General features: G+C 43.6%; 1 protein-coding gene across 1 annotated transcript in view; it reads right to left on the bottom strand.

Annotated features, from left to right (window-relative positions):
* Positions 1-24,201, bottom strand: part of RRM2B (ribonucleotide reductase regulatory TP53 inducible subunit M2B) — a 37,876-nt gene that overhangs the window by 11,644 nt on the left and 2,031 nt on the right. Inside the window, exons 2-6 of the mRNA XM_073330414.2 lie at positions 14,785-14,940; positions 10,843-10,959; positions 8,427-8,560; positions 7,179-7,273; positions 2,419-2,552 (exon numbers count right to left, since the gene is read on the bottom strand). Of these exons, the coding sequence (XP_073186515.1) occupies positions 2,419-2,552; positions 7,179-7,273; positions 8,427-8,560; positions 10,843-10,959; positions 14,785-14,940 (636 nt within the window). The remainder of the gene's footprint in view (positions 1-2,418; positions 2,553-7,178; positions 7,274-8,426; positions 8,561-10,842; positions 10,960-14,784; positions 14,941-24,201) is intronic.

The raw sequence follows: 24,201 nt of genomic DNA, 5'->3' as shown, positions 1-24,201 counted from the left end.
TCTGGGGTCCCTTCCAACCCTGATATTCTATGATTCTATGATTACGTGGTGCCCACAATCTATCTAACCAGTTCATCAAAACAATTCATTTTCTTTTCTTTACAGGATTTTTATTGCTATTTTATTTTAGTTTTGTACTGATCCTCTCCCAATACAGATGCCTTGTGCACTTTGTACTTTTATTGCAATAACTAGCTATTTAATTACAATTATGCCATTGGAAATTGAACTGGAAAACTATGGGTTTTTTTGGTGCTGAATGACACGCCACAAACGGGCAGTTGGACCTATTGTATTTAGCATCCTACATCACATTAACCTGAAAGTAAGTTTTATAGAAAACTTCTGCTGAAAACCACACACATATTGATTGCATGAAAAAGGTTACAATAAAAATTAAACTGGATCTTATTAGTGGACATGAAGTAGAATTTATTTTCCCAAGCATTAAAGTTGCCTCAGGCTTGAGCCATACCTTGCTTTATTTTCCAGTCCTATCATGTACTTTAATAATTCTTTCATCATAATATAGCTTCTTTCTAAATTAGAGTAAATGAGAGCTACTGGCTATTTTCCTTGAGATGGAATCCTTTACCATTTTAAGCCAATGCCAGTAGATTCAACCATTGCTCTGTTGATCTTGCAAATTAATCTGTCCTTCAGCTTCTGCAGTGCTCCAGATTTTAAACATGATGTATTTTTTCCAACAGCACCTTAACTGTGCAAGGCCCTGCCCATGAGGAGCCATCACTACAAGATGGGGTGAGGAGGGAGTAGGAGGATACATGTTACTACAGTGATTGGCATATTCAATATCAGAAAGATACTGGCAGGTGCAGCCTTACAAGTATATTACAAGCCACCATACTTTTTAATCTCTTAAAAATATTTGAAGTTAAAAAGCGTTCCCCACTAACAGTGCCAGTAAGACAGAACCGCAGTTGTTCCACTCCACAAGATATATTTACAGTATGTTACTAGAGGAACAAGAAGGGGAGCAAGGTCAGCTACTTCTGTAGAAATACCCCCATACTGGACCAAGCACTGCAGAAGGCCCAGTGCAAGTACTGTGTTCTGTAACTGGAGAGAGCTTCAGAAGGGGACAAGGCAACCTGTACCATCCACCACCTGAGTGCTGTGGTAGAAGCCAGTGCAAAGCCAATTGCATTCATAGACACACTCGGACCCTAGGGTGAGCAGGCTGCACCTCCATTGTAAAGCTAGAGGACACAGGCTGCACTGTAGAATCCCATGTATGTGACTACCCCTGGCTGGCAGTGCAGTCCAGTACACGTGCACACCTGCTGCTCTCTGCTGTCTATTTGACTTCTGCTGCCCTCAGTGCTGGAAGCTGAGCACTGTGCTGGCTCAAGTCTGCTCTCTCCCATTATTCATCATCACTTTGTTTCTTGGGCCATGTGTCTCCAGTTCCTTCCTTACTCACACTGTGAATTAGGATTTTTTTTTCATCTTATTTCTTTTCCTTTTAAGATGATTTAGGTGAATAGTTTTATTCAGGATGTTGATTATTCTTGCCTGGGAACATGGTGGTATTTAAGCTCTCCTACATTCATTTAACATCTGCCCAGTGATAATTTATTTCTCAATCTTGTTCCTACCCCTTCTCCCTTTAAACGTGTTCTAAAAATAGCCTACTCCCTCACAGGATTTCAGTGCTCCTGCAGTTCCCAGTAATGTCAAGGTTTGCAGACTCAGGGCTACATGCTGCACTGTGTGGAAGAGTGACCACCAGCAGAGAGGGTGGGTCTTCCTGGTGCTGCCACCATCCACTGCCTCTCACTGCCTCAGCCGAGCTATGGCTGAACGGGTGAGAGGATACTGTGGGTGTGGCTTAAAGTTAATGGACAGGTCAACCAGTTCCTTCACCCAGTCAAGATGCTGCACCTGTCCATGTAACAAGCTCTGGCGGAATCCTACTATGCATGTCAGGGTAGGCTGGGTTTCAGAGAGCTGACTCAGGCCTTTGCCCTCTTCCAGCCCCATCAGCAGTAACATGTCAAAACAGCTCCATCTTGCCAGCAACTCACCCTCTCTGCCCTGCTGGATTTCCCCTTCTTTCACTGGTGTTTGCGCCCCCCAACCTTCTGCATCCACTTACCTGCTTTCTCCCTTTTCCCCCGTGAAACCCCACCTCTTCAGCACCTGACGCAATTCTTCCTTTCCTCTCCCACAGCTGCTGATAGAGGTGGATGAAGTATTGCCCTTATTAGCATGGCTATTAGGCTCTGCTCAAATGTGTGTGGGCAGCAGCTCTAGGGGGAGAGGGGAACATGCAAAAAAAATGGTGCCTCTCCCCTCTGGCCTGGGGATTCACTGAGAGCCCAGCCACACGCTGCTCTCAGCTAGAGGAGCATTCCCCCCCCCCCCCCCGGCCAAATGTAACGTTCTACATATTACCTCATCTCGGCTAATGAGCTCATTGGAGAATGTCAGTCCAGGCATCAGACCCCTCTTCTTCAGCCAAAATATAGCAGCAAAAGAACCTGAGAAGAAGATCCCTTCCACGGCAGCAAAGGCAACCACTCTCTCCCCTGTTTAATACAATACACTGGCAATTAAGACTCAGAAAAATCAAATTTGCTTCTAGTTTGTCAGTCGTGCAGCTTACATTAGATACACACTGATACTGAACAGCATGAAATCATCATCCACTTAGGTACCATATTTTACATTTCATCACATAGGATCCCACAACATGCATGTACGTGCACACATCATTTACCCACCAATGAAATGCAGCCACTTTTGGGGTGAAACAGGACAGCTATTAAAAGTGTTCAACACACAGCAGTTTAGACCAGGAAGAGAGGAAAAATAGCACATCCAATTGAAAGTAAAGGGAGAATTTCAGAAGGAAGAATTTAATTGCTCAAACTGAAATCTGGCCAGGACATCAGGCCTCATCTGGCCAGGACATCAGGCCTAATACCCCTGTTCCTCTTAGTAGACGGTGGCTGTGACTAATTGACAAGACTGGGAAATAGACTTCCTATGGGAGCCTAATCTGTCTGGGTCTCAGGTTCCTACATAAAGGGAAAAGTATTCTCCTACCTGACAGAGGCAAGACAATTCATTAAGACTTGTGAAGTACTCTGCTTCCTATAGCTTCTTCCATCTGGGAAGTTAGAGCATTATTATTTTGACTCTTGCAAAAATAGCTGAAACTCTTTAATGACCACAAATGATCTGAATCCGTTTTATGCCTTAGCCTAATGACAGCACCACCCACTGCCCAGTAGCCACTGACTCCACAAAGGCTATCGATGTTAACTGCAGAGAACAGTGCCACCTACTGAATCCCCAGCACCACTTCCTGCATCATCAGGAGTGCTTCTTGGAGATCTCTCATCCAGGTAATGACTAGCCTAAGCCTGTTCAGCCTCTGAGATTTAACAAGTTCACAGCCCAAGGAGTTATAGCTGTGCATGTAAACCCATACACTGAGAGGCTTAAAGGCATTTACCCAGAAAAAAATCTACACATGCAGGAGATTTAGTATAATCTCAAGAGCAAATACAGCAATACTTAATGATTTGTTATGTTCAAAATTCACCAGAATACTTTAATCTTAAAAAGGCCTAATCAGAGCTGAATTAATGGTGAAATCCTATAAGGCACTGTACTTTGACATCCATATTATCAGCAGATGTATTCACAATTAAAGTTGTTACAACTAACGCTAAATGAATTTATAACCACTGGGTTGAGATTTTTGAAGTCTAACAGAAAAATTCTTAATACATAACTTGGATGCAGAAAAATTTGTTTTCTTTGTCTAACTTTTAAGAGGTGCTCATTTATAAATGCTCCATTTTAGGAAATACATTTGCATATGGTACAATGGAAGTGCAAATATTCCTTTTCTATTACTTAATGCTTATGATAGCCGAACAGGCTAATCTCTTCAGCGGCCATTAATCTGAAATGGTTCCACTGCCTTTTTAGCACATAGGTTTAGTTTGCTGTGCAAGAAGAGTTATTCTTCTATCTGGTCAATTCCTTTCAACCGTTTTCTCTTTCCAACAGTGGCAGCGAAAGAACCAGAAAGACAAACAATGGAAGTGACTTGGGGAGGTCCACCAAGGCCCCTGCAAGGGGAATGCAGAGAAGGGTGATTATGGACTCGTGAGAAAAGCTCATGATAAGGACAACCTGCACAACTCTAGTCATCAAGCTGCCTTGCAAACCAATCAGTGGAGCATATGGGGGGTAAAAGGCACAATAGAGGTGGAATATTTTTCGTAATGGAGACATCACCCTGCAGCGAGCAATTGGGGAACGGCTAAAGGAAGAGGGTCTACGACGAGTCTTGAACTGCTACTCTATTTGCAATACCCCTTTAATCACAATAAAGTATTTGTAACACATTCTGTGCATTAGCTAGGTGGCACAATGACTCAACTTGTCTTCCACATAGGATAGACCCAAACTTTCCTCCTCACATTCCCTTCCAGCCAAAAATATACACCATAATATTCTTCATGGCATTGCTCTCCTAAGATTTAATCATAAAAGTCTTAGCAAGTTCTCTGGGAAGTGTCCCAAGGCAGGGCTCTTTCACTGGAGATCAAATAGCAGCTTGTCTAAATAAGCAAAATAATCTGTGCATCTCCACTATTAAGATCAGTAACATCAGTGTAGAAACCTCAACTGAGGAGGGCCAACTAGACCATACTGTATCATACACAGGAAAGCGGAGCTGAGCCCTCAGTCTGGTGTTATCGATTATCATCTTATGAGACCTATTAATTCAACTAGCCCCATCCTCCACCACTGTGAAATTCCTTGCACTACCTATTCTAGTGCTTCGGCCAGCCTTGTTTTAAGTAAGTCCCAATTATGGAGCTTTCTCTACTTAAAGCATGCAGTCAGGAGACTGAGTCCTACAGCGTACCTGCCAGACAGCCAAGCAGAAAGCACTTACCATTAGCCTAGGTACTAGTGGCCTTCCTGAAGGGTGTGTACTGGAAGTTAGAAAGATATATGCTACAATACATCAATATCAGGGTATGGAATCTGCACCTGCCCCTCAACATCAGAGCTATTGTGGTGCAGGCTAGGGAAGTTGTGATCTCTATGGCCTGGCTCTATAAGTTTAGGCTAGAAATAAGAAGGTTTCTAAACATCTACAGAATAAGGTTTTGGAACATCTTCCCAATAGGAGCAGTGGGGGCAGACAATCCAGATACATGTTATTTACATCCCCATCTTGAATGTAAAAACAGTAACTGTATAACCATCCCCTCGCCTGGGGTCCCCCCCAGCTGCCAGAATGGACCCTGGGTGCAGGGCCTACAGCCCGGAGGGACCCTGGGTGTGCTGGGATGCCAGGTGGCAGCCAGGCTGCTGGGCATGCAGGGATGTTGGGTGCACAGGGATGCCAGGCGGCAGCAGAGTCCCGGGCGCGTGGGGCAGCAACCAGGAGGGACCACGGGCAAAGTTTAATCATTAACAGAAACCGATAAGCATCAAGCTTGTTGGTTAACCGGTTAAACTCTTACATCTCTAATTCAAGATAATAAATTTATGAACAGGACTATATGACAGAGTTGTCTGTGATAGCAGGGGAGGGGACCCTATGATCCAAGAGATCCCTTCCAGTTCTGTGTCCCCAAATTCACTCCTACTGCCTCCTATTTCTGCTGCCATCTCTTCTTCACCCTACCTTGGGCCACTGCATACTCTGCCTCTCTTCCTCCCACTCTACACCCCAGTGCCTTCAAGCCCATGTACTCCTCCCCATCAAAGCCCTGTTTCCATAGAAATGCATATTGTATTTTAAAGCATCCTGATGATGTATATAGATAAATATCCTGGTCTCCAGAGGTACACAGTCTGTGCCTTAAACGCTGGCACCTTTGCCCCCTGCGCCATGCACAGATCATTTTAAGAAAAGGACATTTATTTTTCTACTCCAATGAATGGAATGCAGGTGCCATCTACTGGTTTATTTAGGGAAAGGTCATATGGAGAAAACAATTAAAAGACAAATAGCATATTTACTGTAGTTCACACGGAAGAAATATAATTGACAACTCTAAAAACATACCAGACAATCCTAAAAAATAAGTGTCCATAAAGCTAACGATCAAATGCAATACCTGATATTAAAACCCATATAGCAAAATTTCTTGCTGAATGCCTACTGGCTGGCTCTTGCATACTGAAATATGTAACAAAGTTTTTAATATGCTCATTGGAAATCTCAAATCAGGAGTGTCTATTTCTGAATGCTCCTGAAAAAAAACATAATGAAGTTGGGCTAATGGGTTCTTTTCACCCCCCTAGCAATCACTTTGCATGAAGAAGAAACAGGGTCCTGCTGTACTTTAGAATGAACATACTGAGCAGTCAGCTGACAAAGTCAGAGCAAGTGAAACATCTATGCAACAAACATCTGGCAATATGTCTGGTAAAAAGTGGAAAAAAAAGTACAGAAAATACAAGTTGCCAGAGCCACTAATAGGAAAATAAGGTATAAATACCTATGTTACATCTGGCCAAGGCAGCTCTACCAGCAGACTGCAGGAAAGGAAATGGTTCCCCCCACAACTGACATTTGGAACTTGACTAACAATTCTCAATAGTCTCACTGAAATATTTTCAGGAAAGCCACCAATAATCACTACGTGGTCTAAATTTTACCAAAGAAAAACCTTACTTGGGATGATCCCTCTTTCCCCCCCAAATACACAACGTAACCTGCACCTCATTTCTTCCCACCCAAAACAAGAGTGTCTACGCTAGTGAATCAAACAAGTTCTCACAGTAACATGACTTCATTTTTGGGGGTGGGTGGGTGTGTGTGTGTGCTTGGACATGCTGACACACCCAGAGTATTAGTTGAACCCATGTTAAAGTCATAATTGCCTTTTTATCACTTATTCATATCACAAGAAGCCCCCAGAACTTTTACACCTATGATCCCCACTGGGCCTTGACATTGGCACACGTCATTAGCTCAGGATTAAGATCTATGCACTGATCTGATTTTTTCTTTTTTTAGAAATCACGGCTGGACTTGAAACTCAAGATACACGTAACCCTTAAACATAGGAGAAATTCTGCTCTGGAAGGTTGCAGCTCAGACCCAGAAAACTCCATTATATATACCTCAGATTAACAAAGGGTAATCACCCAATTAAAAAGCTACATACCAAAAGTTGAGTCTCTGTCTGCTATCCACCTCAGGGCCCAATCTGCTTTCTTCTTGACACAAGGCATTGTTTCAATTGCATTAAATAAAAATTCTCTATAGAATGAAACAAAGGTAATATTACAAACACTTATAATTTATTTGTATTATATTAGTACCTAGAGACACCAGCTGAGATTGGGATCCCACTTTGCTTGACACTATACAAACACAGTAAGAGACAGTCTTTGCCCCCAAAGTTTTTACAATCTAACAGACAAAAGCTACAAGGGCAAACAGACAGAGAGAGGGAAAGTCACTTATCCAAGCTCACACAGCTGGTACATGGCAGAGCCAAGAATAGAACCCAGGTTTCTCAACTACCAAATCAGTGTCCTATCCACTAGAGTATGGTGCATCTCACACTATAAGCCAGATAGTAGCCAGTTCCTCCTCAGGGAGACTCTCCGTCCCGGCTCCCCTTGCAGGCCCACACAGGAGCTGGGTACAGTTTCAGCCCCTGTGGAATACAACTGCTGATTCTGGCTAGCAAAGCTAACTGTGTTCAGTACCCCCAAAGGTTGTAGAGACATACGCTTACAAGATGACACAGCAGCCATCTCCCTACCACCCATGTACCTTGGGAGTTCCAGGAGATATTGAGCTTCTCCAGTGTAGGATGCTGCCCTGGAAATGCAGCTCTGCGTGACCCTCACTACAGGACCATGGTATCTCCACACATCTGTAGCCACAGACTAACTTTTTGCTATTGTTATTACTGTTAAAATTTACATTAGACTCTCTTGTTGACATATAGGGCAAAACTGATAGTCAAAGGTCACAACATTTCAATTTATAAATAACTGGCTAGGGTAGTTTTAAAGGAAGGTTTTGAAAAATATTAGCAACAAACGTGTTGTATGCAAGTAAAGTGACAGATAGCATTATTACCAAACCCAGATCAGTAAATAGCATTAAATTCCTAGAACGATCCATAACCGAACTGTTTCAATCTATCAATTATATTGCACTGTACAAATATTAACTAACCCTGATAACACTCCTGTGTAGTAGGTATTATTATTACTCCATTTTATAGATGGGGAATACAGAGCAGGAAATGATAAATATTTTCCTAAGGCCACCCAGCGAGTCAGTATGGGAAAGAAGGCAGGTGATACTGGCATGTGCAACATGACTAGCCCTCTAGACTGCACAGCCAGTACTGAGATAATATGTTCAATGACTTTGTGACAACTTTGAGAATTACCGTTTCTTGGGATTTTTGATGTACGTGTCTATTAGCAAACTGTACATCTCTGAGTGAACATTCTCAATTAGAATCTGAAATCCATAGAAACAGCGAGCCTCTGGGATTTGCACTTCCTGGCTGAATCGCTCCACCTACAAAAAAAAGTGCCAGTTAGGGTATTAGCACTACCCGAAAGAATATTTTCAAGCCCTGAGATGAACAAAAGCAACCCCCTTGCCATGGAGAAAGGATGGGGGCAGTTGGATTGAAACATTTCACAAACATGCATGCAAACAGCTAGCAGATTGTGGAATTATTCTTTGAGAAAGTGAAATAAAGCCGCTGTATATGTAGCTTATAAAACTGTAATCAAGAGGTATGATGTATAAGTACTGAAAGTATAAAGCAGAATACTGCAATACTGAAAACTTCACATTACACAAACACTCAGGATTTTGGTTTGATATTAAATAAAATAAACCAGTACTTCACGAAATCTCTATGTCATAGAGTATGTGTGTCTCTTTCTCCAACGTCACCCCATACTATAATGTATTCCCTAGATGTGCGCCCAGAAGTTATATATGCACAAGGTCCAGGATGCGCCATTCTCAGGCCTACACCATGGACGGTTTAAGGTCAGATATCTTGCAGCCACAGCGTGACTACAAATGGAAAATCCATATAATCAGAAAGGGGAGATGCATCACTTCCTTGTAGACCTGGTAGATTCAGAGATATCCCCAACAAGTCACCTTCGTAAACACAGGTCCTTAGAATAAGTTTTACTGAGATAAGGAACACTGGCAAGGACATGGTAGTATCCCCTATGGTTTTTTAAAAGTGCTATGTTAGGGAGAGAGAGTATGATTTTAACCAACTCAAAGAGAAACACTGATGACACCACTGGAGAAGTTCAATCCCATCTTCCATTCCTAAAGAGCCAAAAATGAACACAGTCTCCTGGAAGGGAGGACTTAAAGATTGTTTCCAGGAACGGAGTGGTTGGAATCCTTCAGACTATACTGGTGTGAGCCTTATGACATTTCACTCCATATTCTTTATGAAAATATGCTTATGATATGAATATGACAACTGAGATATACTTTATGCAAGATGGGTCTTGTAAGATAACATTGGAAAGGTTATAATTTACTGAATGTGATTAACCAATTTGTACGCCTGTATCTTTTCTGTATTTGAAGTTAGGAATATTGTCTATGTATCTGTATTTCAACTATGCTATTTTGGGTGATGCCCACTGCTAATACTTCAGGTACAACAATGGAAAAGCAAGACAGGGCCGATGGCCCATGAGCGAGGACAATGGACTGTGAAAAGGCTTGGCCTTCCTGCGGGCCCTTGATACTGCCACTGACTCATGTACGCTGTGATACTACAGAGTCAGGTGGTCTTATCACCTGATAATAAACATTACCTGGGACTTCTTGTAACTTTCCACTGGAAGGGAAGAGGGGTCAAGTTTGGGAAACAAAGGATTCCCGACTTATGTAAATCCTATTTAAGGGTAGGGAAGAAGGCAAATGGGACTCCTCCTCTCCATGACTTGTCTGCTCAAGAAGAAAGACTGCTAAAGCCAGCTGAAGGGAAGGCGGGGGCGGGGTAGGGGGTGTCCAGACTGAGACAGGGTTCCAGTCTGAAAAGGAATATAACTGGAACTCTGAACCACAGAAACTTTGCAACCTGCCTAAAATAACATTTAGGCTGAGAATTTACATTTCGTAACCTGTTTCTTCAGTATATTGAGCTTAGCTTGCCTATTTTGCTTTATTTGGTCAGTAATCTGCTTTGTTCTGTCTGTTATCTCTTACATTCACTTAAAATTCACCTTTTGTAGTTAAACAAACTTATTTCTTGTTTGTAATATAACCCAGTTTAGGTAATTTCTAACTGAGAGGGCAAGAAGTTGTGCATATCTCCCTCCACATTGAGGGAGGGGTCAAATTTAATAAAACCTTTGTGTTTGTACCCCTTAAAAAGAGTGGGCACCAGAGCGTTGGAGCAAGCCCCTAAGGCTGAATCTTTCCAGAACGGATCTCTGTCTCTCTGTGCAGCTCGGTATGGCCCTGCCTGTGTGCTTGGCTGGAAGAGGCTTGTGAGCCTAACCCAGCAAGGTCAGGTAAAGGGGACCAGACTGGCAGAATAGGCTGACTCAGTGGCATGCGAGCACATCAGGTGACATCCCAAAGGGCCCAAACCCGTCACAGGCCTAATTTGTCTTAAATAGTGGCCCAGGGAGAACAGGTTGCTCAAATGTCTAAGCAAAACTGAAATGATGTGGAAAAGAGAAAATGCAACCTGTAAACAATAAAGAGTCACTTGATTATATTAAGTCAAAATTGAAATGAAGAGTTTTTGCTAGCCAGATGAATGGTAACTCTTGAGAAATGGGCTCATTGTAAAGATGCCTTACCAAATTTTCATTTACAATTCCATCGCTGGCCGCAAAAAAAGCCAGGACATGAGAGATGAAGTATTTTTCTTCTGATTTCAGCTTGTTCCAGTGAGGAAAGTCCTTTGATAAATCAACCTTATAGTAAAAAAAAGAAAGAAAAATATAATATTATTGTCCGTTCATGTTGATAACTCATGAAGAAAAATAGAAGAAGCTTAAGCAAATCAGTGATGCTGGGAGTTATTTGAGATCAAACTTGAAAAATGTTTAGAGAATTTTATTACATTTGTAATTGAATTCAAAATCAAACACAGTGAAAGCAATGAAGTACGGTAGCGTATCTGCCACCATAACATAATTTAATTGCTTTGCAGCTTATAAATGACCCCTTCCCCTCCGCTCTCCCCCACACAAATACAGATCTTTGGAAACTCAGAGAATATGCACACCATTTAGAGTCACTAGAATGACCACTAGATGTCTTATATTATAGTGTGTCTGCAAAGATATTTCTAATGGCAGAGTAGAACAATTTACTTTTACATAGCACCCTTCATCAGTCTGTGAAGCACTTTAGGATGAAAGACACTACAGAAATGGAAAACTACTTTAGATATTGAACCATACAACACTGAAAGTGAAAAACATTTCCTCACTGTAAAGCAGCAGGATTTCAAAACTTCAATATGTGTCAAACAACAGAGATGCTTTCCAATGTGTCTTTAATGATACTTGCAATTAAAGACCCCATTTTGCAACGAGCCTTTAAAATGACAAGGATTTTCTTTATGTGACATCTAATTTCTCCCACAAGGCTACTGTTTGGGACAATAAGAAAGCATTACATGTTTGCTCTTCTATAAGACAGTGAATTCTGGCTGGGGTAGAAACCACAGCTTCCTTAGCAGGGGTTGTATTTTTTTTTTTTAAAACCACGGCAGCAGTTAGGTAGGGCCAGATGTGAAAACCAATGAGACACCAAAAACTTTATTCTTACAGTTAGATTCCCAATTCAGTCAAGCATGGCACTGGTGCTAAAATGACAGCGAGTGGGAGGAACTGGTAGGATAGTTAAGTCCAAAGCAGACTGCAAAGCATTACAAAGGAACCTCACAAAACTGAGTGACTGGGCAACAAAATGGCAGGTAAAATTCAATCTTCATAAATGCAAAGTAATATACATTGGAAAACATAATCCCAACTATACATTATAAAATGATCAGGTCTAAATTATGTTACCACTCAAGAAAGAAATTTTGGAGTCGTGGATAGTTCTCTGAAAACATCCACTCAATGTGCAGTGGCAGTCAAAAAAGCAAACAGAATGTTAGGAAAGGGATAGATAAGACAGAAAATACCAGATTGCCTCTATAAATCCATGGGATGCCTACACCTTGAATACTACGTGCAGATCTGGTCGGCCCATCTCAAAAAAAGATATACTGGAGTTGGAAAACTTACAGAGAAGGGCAACAAAAATTATTAAGGATATGTAACAGCTTCCATATGAGGAGAGATTAATAAGACTGGGACTTTTCAGTTTGGAAAAGAGATAACTAAGGGAGGATATGATAGAGGTCTATAAAATCATGACTGGTGTGGAGAAAGTGCGTTAACTTAGAGCTAAGGAGTGTCATTAGGTAGGAAGGAGTATTTAATCAATTCAACTTGGAGTAAACTACATGTATATTTAACAGCTGTCACCGTTTACAATCATCTGCCTAAAAAAAAAAAAATAATAATAGTGGCTAGTACTTCAATAGAGCATTTTCATCCATATATCTCAAAGCATTTTACAAGTGATGAAACTGAAGCACAGAGAGTGTAAGTGTCCCATCAAAGGCCACATGCAGCAAGTCAACTGCAGAGCCTGTAATAAAAGTCAGGTCTCCTGACTACTAAATCATGGGCCTTGTCCACTGGACCATAGTACTCACTGTGTCCCTAAGACACCACACTGCAACACATATCAGGCCTGACACACTCACTAACCCCAACACACTTATCATAATATGTATCTAAAAGGTGTCTTGTAAGGTATAATATTTAAACTGATCATATGCCAGTCCTGAAAATCATTGTGTGATGTATGTATGGGTTGTGTACAAAGAGTTACATGTGTATACTAGAAATACATTCTTAAAAAGTGTTTGGAAGGCAGTGCACAAACCCTGCCTGCCCTAGATAAAGAAATGTGTATTTACCGGTCTGACCTGCTTGATTACAGGCAGGGGACAATAAGAGCACATTTACACATAAGGTAAGTAAAGCTATCAAGCTAACAACCATGGAGGAGAGAGTTTAGTGAACAAGCCAGGGGAAAGTCTCTGCATCCCAGGGAGACTTCCTGGTTCTTGAGGCAGAGACAATGGACTTTGGGAAATATAAGGGTAATAAAAAGCCATTAATCCATCACCTAGAGGACAAGAGACCAGAGCTCTTGGAATCTGTGAAAGGTGGATCCTTCAACCATTTGGGCTGAAGTCTCTGGAACCTGACAATAGATGAGAAATTGCCTCAGACCAAGATTGTAATCTGTTAAACTTTAGATACTAGAAAGCACGTTTTATTTTTGTTTTGTCTGCAATCATACCTGTCTTTTTCTCTTGCTTAGTATCACAGAATCATAGGGTTAGAAGGGACCACAAGGGTCATCTAGTCTAACCCCCGGCCAAGATGCATGATTAGTTGTGTCTAAACCATCCAAGACAGATAGCTATCCAGCCTGCTTTTGAAAACCTCCAGCGAAGAAGCTTCTGCAACCTCCTGAGGCAGTCTGTTCCATTGCCCTACTGTTCTTACGCTTAGGAATTTTTTCCTGAGATTTAATCTAAATCTGCTATGTAGTTTGAACCCATTGCCTGTTGTCCTGCCCTCTTTGGCAAAAGAGAACAACTTTTCTCCATTTTTTTTGTGGCAGCCTTTCATGTATCTGAAAACCACTCTCATATCCCTCCCTTAATCGCCTCTTTTCCAAACGAAACATACCCATGTCCCTTCAGCCTTTGCTCGTATGGCTTGCATTCCTTTGAACATCCCTTTGATCATCATTGTTGCTGGCCTCTGGATCCTTTCCAGTTTCTCTACATCCTTTCTATACATTCATGACCAAAACTGGACACAGTACTCCAGCTGAGGCCTAACCAGTGCTGAGTAAAGCGGAACTATCACCTCTCATGACTTGCATGCTATGCCTCTGTTAATGCAACCTAAAATTGCATTTGCTTTTTTTGCAACAGCATCTCATTTCTGACTCATGTTGAGGCTGTGATCCACCACAACTTCCAGATCCTTTTCAGCACTGCTGCTGCCAAGCCAGTTTTCCCCCATTCTGTATTTATGCATTTGTTTTTTCTCCCCCAAGTGCAGCACCTTAGATTTGCCTTTGTTGAATTTCATTTTGTTGTTTATAGCCCAGTTCTCCAATTTATCAAGATACTTCTGAATGTTAGCTCTATCCTCCAAAGTATTGGCAACCCCCCTTCCACCGCACCAAACTTTGTCTCATCTGCAAACTTGATCAGTATGCTCTCTCTACCTATACCCAAGTCATTAATAAATATGTTCAATATTGGACCCAGAGCAGACCCCTGTGAACCCCACTTGAATCACTTAAATCTCTGTTCTTTATTAATAAACTCATTCTTGTTTTATTTACAAAATAATATCAGTGGTATACTCTAAAGTGAAGTGTGAGTCTTCAGCTAACCTAACAGGCTGGCGTGTACACTCTCTTTGGAGGCAGCGAACTTAATTTCTGTGAGCATCACAGTGAGACGTCTCTGGGGTTCGCTAGCTGTTAATTGCATGGGCAAGGTGTAGACCAGCAGAGTGTCAAGGACAGACTGGAGTGGCAGGCAGTTGAAAATCTCATCTCCAACAAGGCTGAGACTTGCTGAGGCAAAGAGATCACACTGTGGCTTACGGTTCTGAGTGTCCCAAACAGAACATCACACTCACCTCTTCTGCTGTCCAGAAGGAAGCCTGTGCCTTTTTATACATGTTCCATATATCTGGGTATTGGAGTGGGAAGATGACAAATCTACGAGGATTTTTTCTGAGAAGAGGCTCTTCATTTGGTTTAAAGTCATTTTCAATAGCATCTGAAGGGAAACCCTAAAGAAAAAGCAGTGTCATTTCAGAGGATTATTTCCCCGTTATTATTCCACCACTTACTTTCTTTTTAAAAATAATTCATCTGAGGAAAGATAAAAAAATTCCTCTGAATTAAACCAGAGATATGCACATGCCTAAACCAAGTAACTGGAGGATCTTCTGCTGTAACCCTTGCTCTTCCTTCCGCCATCCCTACTATTTGTTACCATAGCTTATTGCTTTGTCTTTCTGCCTGGCTCTACCTAGAACAATTTTGAGTGTTGTAAATTAATAAGTAACATCCCTAGAAGTTTGCCTTGTACTAGGTGCAGCAATGTCAGGAAATGTCTGATTCTACACTGCAAAAAAGTCTCTGTGCAATACAATGGAGAAACCCAACTTGTATTGCCAAGATTCATGGAGCAAACAACGTTGAACTAAATGCACATGCAAGGTCACATAACCCCACTACCAGTTTGTGTCTAGCACAGCTACTCAGCGCTTGTCCATGCAGGGATGTTACATCTGATTAGCTCTGGTTTGCTCCCATTGAAGTCCTTGTGTCCACACATACTGTTTTTAAGTACATTATTTGGCGTATCAGGTTGCAGTAATTAACCCTGTCTGGAACAGGAAAAACTTTACAGTAAGGTTCCCCTCCCCCCACCACTTTAGCGTTTGCGTGGATGCCTTCCTAACTACTCCAAGTCTGGCAGTCCTCCAACTGCTACCAGACTGCAATGCTTCATACATGCATCAACCTGTCTGTGTATCTGTGTGCCTTCAACTGCTCGGATTTCATCTTCACTGGATATCATCCTCCTATTTAAATGCTGATGGGCAGCCAGGTGTGCCCCTGTTCGATACCAGGAAGTAGTGAGTTCACACTCCCAGGCTCATATTCCCATTATATCAGTCATGCACCTTGGTGCTTCTCTGTGGACCCCTCCAGAGCTCCTGGACTTGACTGCCCTCTTTGGAGAGCTGCACATCCAGTTATATCTGCGTAAGAGTCACCAGAATGCAAACATCCTCAAGCCATTGTCATAGCAAATAACTGCAAGGGACACTCCCAGACTTGGTTCCAGTGCCATATCAAAGCAAAGGAGCTCTGGCAAAAGTACCTGAAGACAAGGGACAAGAACAGGACCACTGATAATGCTCCTGCCACCTTGTCCATACTAAGAGCCACTGGACAGCATTTTTGCAAACAATGCCACCTGACCCAGAGGATTTTAGATATTATACAAGAACCCCATATGGACAGCCACCCTGAAACTGCTGTGATGTAGAACTCTACCAGGAAGTATTACATGGTGTAATAGAATAAAACTGTACAAGGGGATTTAAACAACATTTTCTGGTAGTGGCTGTCCTCTGCAATGTTGAATGGAGCTGGGAGCCCCTCTCAGCCTGCTCAACCTTTAAACACTGCCCTGCCCCACTAAAAATGGTACCCACAACAGAGACTTAAAGCTATAAAGTTTTATTTCTCTGAAGTATAAAATCCCACAACCATCATTAATCATTCTCACCCCGTAAATTCCTTGGGAATTTTGAAAGTCCCCTTCCAGCTTGCTCGGTGACGCGTGCAATGGTCTCAGCGCATCTTTCCAGATGGCCAGGCCTGCTGCACACACCAGGCAATCCCCGGCTTGGAGCAATGCCGAGCTGCTGGACCTCATTTGGGGAGAGGAGGCTGTCCAGTCTCAGCTGTGCTAAAGCCGAAGGAATTATACCACCTACGGACAGATTTCACGATGCATGACAGAAAGGGGCCATGACCAGGACACACTACAGTGCAGGGTCAAAGTGAAGGAACTGCGGAACGCCTACCACAAGGCACTGGAGGCAAACCTCTGCTCCGGTGCTGCGCCCATGAGCTGCCGGTTCTACAAAGAGCTGCACATGATACTCGGTGGCGACACCACCTCCACTCCGAAGTCCACTGTGGATACTTCAGTGGCTCACGTGCCAGTCAGGAGTGGACCAAGCCAGCAGGATGAAATCTTGGATGAGGATGTGGAGAGGGCGGGGGACCCAGAGAAAGAGGATGACTCGGAGACCTGAGATGCATGCAGCCAGGAGCTCTTCTCTACCGCGAAGGAGGCAAGCCAGTCACAGCTGTTGGAGCTTGGCGAAGCGTAAACAGGAGAGGAGACCCCTGGAAGTGGCTTTGATTTTGGGAATCACTGAAGCGAGTTATTGGGGGCAGAAGGGTTGCAGAAAGCAGGCTTGTGTCTGTGATGCGCATACCACCACATGCCTAGTCTGAATGGCGGAACAGGCTGTTAATTCCCATGAAGTGAGGGAGTCAATCTGCCTCAGAGATCTCCAGGAAACTCTCATGGAGATAATGGGTAATCTGCTACCGTGGGTTCTTTGGCAGAGCTGCTTTGTTTCTTAACCCCATTAAGTGTAACTTTCCTACGCCACATTGCCATCACTTGGGGGGGGGGGGAGCACACAGGCAAGGGGGAGCACACATTGCTGCACACAGGCAAGCTGCATAAAGGCCAGGGTGGAAGCCGCAGTCTTGGAGAAGACCCTCCCTTGATTCCCTGCTCACCCTCAGCAGTGAGATATCTTCCATAATGAACACAGCCTGTGGAAAATGTGGGGCCCCAAGACCCATGTGCCCAGTGTACAGTAGGGTCCAGGAACACCTATTTCCCCTGCGGCTACTCACCATTTTGGGGGTCTTGTGGCTCATGTGTGCTGCCTGGGGTCAACCAGTTAGTGACACGTATGTGAATAGTGGCTGTGTTTTAAATCACTGACTCAGTGGTCTGTGTGTTGCAAACAATACTGCTTCCGTAAAATGTTGCATTTTTGCTTCACAGATATGACCTTGGGAGCCTAGTCTCCATCTTTGTTATCGCCGGCTGAACGGCTGCACAGAATTAGAAAGCAGCCATGAAGAACTAAGGAGGACTTTCTGTGTGAGGTCATGATGCACTCTGCAGCCAAAAAACAGGAATTGAAGGAGTGGCGGGACAGCAAGAGGAGGGACCGAAAGGAGAATGCGGCACACCAGAAGGAAGCGGCTGTTAAACTTATGGAGCACCAAGCGGACACGCTCCAAGTGCTACTAGCACTGCAAACTGAGCAGCTTCGCACCCGCCATCCCCTGCAGCCACAGTCGCAAAACTCTTTCCCATGCCCCCCCAGACACCACCAACACAGACTTATCAACCTTCTGGCTCCAGTCTGTACCCGCAGCATTCCACTCCTCCCACATCACAGCACTGCAGACTCCCAGTAACCACTGCACTCAACACCCGTCCCTCTGCAGTTTAGCTCTGCTGAAGTTCAGTACCCACTGCACTGTACTCCAAAGGACAAGGCTGCATATGATACCTGGACATACACAAATCTTTACACTGTCCCGGGACCCCACCTCCTCCTGGGACCTTCCCTTCCCCCATCTCCCTCAGTGCTGATGTGCTTTTTTGTTTGTTTCTCTCCTCCAGTTTTTGTTTTTTTAATAAAAGATTGTGTTCGTTTGAAAGCAATCTTTATTCCATTAATTGAAAGCAAACAGTGACCTCCAAAGCAAGAGGAAATTTTCTTAAACCTTCACAGTGCATCGTCTGCACCAACCACAATCACCTCCTAGCAGTATAAGCACCGCACTCCTGAGCATAGCAACAAATATTAGTGGCTTTCAGCTTCGAATTGCTGCTTCAAGGCATCCCTGATCCTTATGGCCCCACGCTGCGCCCTTCTAATAGCCCTGGTCTCTGGATGTTCAAATTCAGTCTCCAGGCACTGAGACTCAGCAGTCCAGCCCTGAGTGAAGGTTTCACCCTCCCCTTCACAAATATTATGGAGCGTACAGTACACGGCTATAAGTGGAGGAATATAGTCATCAGACAGGTCCAGCCTCCCGTAAAGGCAGCGCCAGAGGGCCTTTAAATGGCCAAATGCACACTCCATAGTCATTCTGCACTTGCTCAGCCTGTTGTTGAACCGCTCCTTGCTGCTGTCAAGGTGCCCCGTGTATGGCTTCATGAGCCATGGCATTAAGGGGTAGGCAGGGTCTCCCAGGATCACAATGGGCATTTCTACTTCCCCAACAGTGATCTTCTGGTCTGGGAAGAAAGTCCCTGCTTGCAGCTTCCTGAACAGTCCAGTGTTCCGAAAGACCTCGTCATGTACCTTTCCGGACCAGCCTGGGTTAATGTCCGTGAAATGCCCACGGTGATCCACAAGCGCCTGGAGAACCATAGAGAAATACCCCTTGTGATTAATGTATTCGGTAGCTAGGTGGAATATGCATGCCATCTACTGCCCCTCCGCAGTTAGGGAAGCCCATTTGTGCAAAGCCATCCACATCACACACTTTGCCCAGAGTCACAGTTTTTCGGAGCAGGATGCAATTAATGGCCCTGCCCATGTCCGACAACACGAGTCCAACAGTCGACTTTCCCACTCCAAACTGGTTAGCGACCGATCAGTAGCAGTCTGGAGTAGCCAGCTTCCACGGTGCAATCACCACGCACTTCTCCAACTACAGGGCAGCTCTCATTCTTGTGTCCATGCGCCACAGGGCGGGGTGAGCTCATAACACGGTCCTGTGAATGTGGCTGTCCTCATCCGAAAGTTCTGCAGCCACTGCTTGTCATCCCAGACGTGCATCACGACGTGATCCCACTAGTCAGTGTTTGTTTCCCAAGCCCCAAAGCAGCGTTCCACTGTGGTCAGCACCTCCACGAATGCCACAAGCAATCTTGTGTTGTAGCTACTATGCGTGGCAAGATCAATATCGCACTCCTCGTCTTTGTAGTTTAAGAAATAACTCTACTGCCACGCCTGATGTATTAGTCAGAGTGAGCAGCATACTGGTAAAAAACGTGTGATCCATTCCTGCAGACCGAAGAGGCAGAGTGCGCAGTACACAAACCATTGAGAGATGGCGCCAAATGCGGATGGAAGCACAGGGATTGCTGGGATGTGAAGCAATGCATCACGGGGCACTGGGATAGGACCCAGGATGCCGCGCAATGACCTCCGCCTTCCCACAACTCTTAGCGGCAGAAAAGGAAGAGATGCTCTGAGGGATATCTACCCAGAGTGCACTGCTCTGAATACCACCGCAAGTGCGAACACACTATTGCGCAGGCAGCTGACAGTGTGAACACACAACAGCGGTTTTCCTTCAGCCCTCTCTGAGTGGTTCTGTTAACTGCTGGCACTGTAACTCTGCCAGCATAGATACACCCTAAGGAATATTGACTACAAATAATTTCTCACCCTAAATGTTGTTTCAAGCAGGTCGCAGAGTTTCTTGAAGGTAAACTGCACTGCTTGCAGCTTAAATCTCCAGAAATTCCTTTTACAGGCTGACCTTTCTCGCCTGGGCTCAGCCCCTGCCTCCCCCAGCTTAGTTCCTTTGATCCTTCAGGTGTTTTCAGCAGTCTTCCTTCTTGGGCAGGGAAGCAGTGGAGAAGAGCCCTGATTAACTCATTCCCCAGTATTAAACAGGATTTGAATATGGTGGGAACCTTGTTTTCTAGTTTGTCCCCCCACCCCCTTCCTGTGGAAAAGTACCAGCATTTCAAGATGGTATCCTGTACCAGGTGACATGATCACATGACCCTGCAGTGTCAACACAGCATCCCAGGAAACCTCTCAGGAAGGAGGGAGATTAGTAGCTTCAAAGTCCTATTGTCCTTCCTAATGGCCCATACAGGCTGATTACATACTGTCTGGTGGGTGTTCTCCAGGTGAAAACACAGTTGTAATTATTACATAGCTAATATTTCTAACTTCAGATACAGGCCTACAAATTGAATAATTACATTCAGTAAATCATAACCTTTTCAGTGATACCTCCCATGACCCATCTTGCACAAAACATATCTTAGTTATGCCATATTCATATCATAAGAATATCTCTAAGAAGAATATGGGGTATAGGGTCACATTAGGTACATTAAATTTTATGGAGGTACATTGCCAAAAATCAGCCTACAGAGGCATTCCACAATGCACAGAGATTGCAGGGTGCAAGATATTACCTCATCCACCTTGTCTGTCTAGAGACTGCAAGGCATTTTATAGCACAATGCTTTGTGTCCAAACCAATAATTGAAAAAGTTTATTATGCAGTGCACTCTGCTGATCTACAGGTGTTTATAAAAGAGAATTTCAATCAGAGTGAGCTCTATTTTAGCAGGCACATTGTAAGACAAAGCAGCTCTCTCAGGGCTGTCCATATAGCTAGTGTTTCTATTCTCCTCCGGCACTAGCTAAAAGACACCATCCTGGCAAACAGAGGTGCAGCTTATTTTCCCAGTTTGCCCATTGTCTTTTTTAACAATATCCTTCTATGTCTTCTAGGGACTCACCTCAAGGTAACACCCTCCAGTGCAAGGACAGCCTGCAGGAGTGAACATGCAACCTCACTGTCTTCCACCCATTCACCCCACAACTCCCCACCCTCCTAGCTTTGGTACAGGGGGCATACACAAGAGGGAAATAACCTCGAAAATGATAGAGGAAATCTTAAAGCAAACTCCAGAGTAGGAAGAGAAGATGGGAAGGACATTCCAAAACAGTGGGAACAATAACATTTTATCATCAGTAGCATGGAGACCAGCATTGGGACAATAAGTACTTGTCCCTTTTCTGATTTCCCTCAGCACCTGTAAGACCCTGACCTGGGCATACAAAGGCCTTATCTGCTAAAATGAGGATGATTTTCCAATTACCAATAGCCTTCTACTGAAAAAAGCAGGGAGCTCAGCTGCTTGCTTGGTGTCAGGATGGTCCTGCGACTAAGGTAATGACTGGGATTCAGAGGACCTAGCTTCTAATCCTGTGTAGGACAAATATGCAATTAAAGAATTAGTTTGATTAAGGACATGTGTGTTGTAAAGAAAGGCCCTGACTAGCAAGTACAAGGAAGGTGTAGAACTGATCAATGAAATTGTTTTTAATTGTTCACTTTCATTCATAAAACTTTGCTTATGAAGTTATATTAATAAACAACATTCATTCATAAAACTGGTTACCCAATAACTGGCTAATAGAGTTTCACTTTCAATCCAATTGCAGCTTAAATCACTGAAACTTACACTGTTTCAACATTGTAACTTCTGTTCACTGTTTGCCATTCCTTACACTTATCCATGTTGTAACCCAAACTCCACTTTAACTTGTCCCAAACTCCATTTTAAAATGCTCGCTTCATTTTTGCAAAACCCTGCTGTAATCTGATTAGTGTAGTTTAGATGTGTGAATGAGGTATGTATGGATGATGGAATCAACCTCCAGCCCCAGACTGTCCTGATGAAATAAAGTGTAAACACCAACGACTGAAGATCCAGACAACAGCCCTGACAAAGCATGAAGAGTCCACCCTAAAAAAAATAGAACAAAAGTACAACTGAAGAAACATCAAAGCCAGGTCCTAGGCTGAAAGTCATGTCTGCAATTGATGGGTGATCAATCACACGGAACCCAGAGGCAGCGCGACACAGCAAGACCTACAGTCTCTGGATTCAAACTGAAGCCTACAAAAAGGATGGGTGAGATGGAAGATTTTGGAGGGTAACATTCTGCTGCCAACATGGAAGGCATTGGTGCATGCCCAACAGAGACCCAGCCCTTCCTTGTGCCCGGCTTTCCTGGCCAGTTAGCTGCCACAAGCTACGAACCTAAGCCACGAACTCAGGCTACAGTCAGGACTGGTAACTACCTAGCAGCTGCAGAACACAGAGAGAGAGAGTGTGTGTGCGCGCACATAGGTATTAGATATTAGTTATTGTTCATAAATCAAATTGTGTTATTATAATAAACGTGACATCTTGTCTTGTCCCCTGAAACGACCTGTGCAGTTTTGGCTGTATAACAAAGGCCTTGAAAATAATAAGTTACAAGGCCAGAAGTAATAAAGTAGGGAGGATGTCTGGTTGAAAGAGTAACTAATGAGTAAGATTAACATTTTGTCACAATTATTTTTAGTAAAAGTCTGGGATAGGTCACAGGAAACAAACAAAAATTCACAGAAGCCCATGACCTGTCTCTGACTTTTACTAAAAAAAAACTGTGACAAAATGGGGCTGACGGTGGGATGAGAGTCTGAGCCCTGCTGCAGTTGGGATCTGCGGGTGGGGGGGGGGGGAGAGGGGCCTCCCATCAGCTGATAACCATGCTGAGGCTGAAGCAGAAAATGTTTCAGAAGTCTCTGGAAGTCATGGAATCTGACATCATCTTAGCTTTACTAATGAGATAAGGGGAAGTTTCTAAAAAGAAGGCCTCTGACCCACAGGGGTAACTGGAGATGGTTTTAAATAAGACAAAAAAAATCTGTTTTCAAATGAGCCAACATGGCCCATCCCAACCTGTACACCTGTGTTAAAATCTATGTGAATTCAAGTGCAATGAAAAAACTATTGAGCAGCAAGGAGGAGGAGAGGAAAGGCCTTGGGAAGAAAGTCGGTTGTAAAACTTATCTGGGTTAAGACTAGAAACAAGGATGAACTGTCTCAAATAGGCTTTCAGCTGAAGTCAGTAATTGGCAATGACATCACTTGTTTGTTAAAGGACATAAGAAAGAAAACTCTTAAAGGGTTTAATACTAATACCTGCATGACGGCAGTGAAGCCAACCAATATGGGTCTAATAACTAAGGCTACGATTATGTCACAGAATCTGTGACTTCCAGAGACCCCTCTGACATTTTCTGCTCCGGCCCGCAGCAGCTCCTATCTGCTGGGCAGCAGGGGTCCCCCAGAGCTCCCTGTGGGTCCCCCAGAGCTCCCACTCACCGCAGATAGCTGAGATCCCTGCTGCTGCCCAGCCGCAGCAGTTGGCAGGAGCCTCCCACCCCCACCTCAGCAGCAGCAGGGGGACCCCGCAGTAGCCCAGCCGCCAGGGTAGGGATTGGACCCTCCTCATTTTGTCAAGGATATTTTTAGTAAAAATCATGGACAGGTCACGGGCTTCTGTGAATTTTTATTTATTGCCCGTGACCTGTCCGTGATTTTTACTAAAATTATCCATGACAAAATCTGAGCCTTACTAATAACCCCTGGGTTTAGCCTGTTTGTAAGTAACTTGATCAAATGCTTATGAATGTTTTGTTACTGTTTAGGTGTAGTAAACTGCTTATTATTTAGGCATTTTAGCCACATTTAGAGCAATTTTATTGGCCTTTGGATTTAATAAAGGTATCAAAGCCATGCTAACTCACCCATACTGCACTACGCAGACCTTTTGAACTGGATCTGCAGTTTGACTTGTGTCCACACTGCAAAATGACAAGGCTTGGAT

Source organism: Lepidochelys kempii, chromosome 2 (assembly GCF_965140285.1).
Source record: "Lepidochelys kempii isolate rLepKem1 chromosome 2, rLepKem1.hap1, whole genome shotgun sequence".
NCBI lineage: Eukaryota > Metazoa > Chordata > Testudines > Cheloniidae > Lepidochelys > Lepidochelys kempii.
This window is presented reverse-complemented; position numbering and strand designations above follow the sequence as displayed.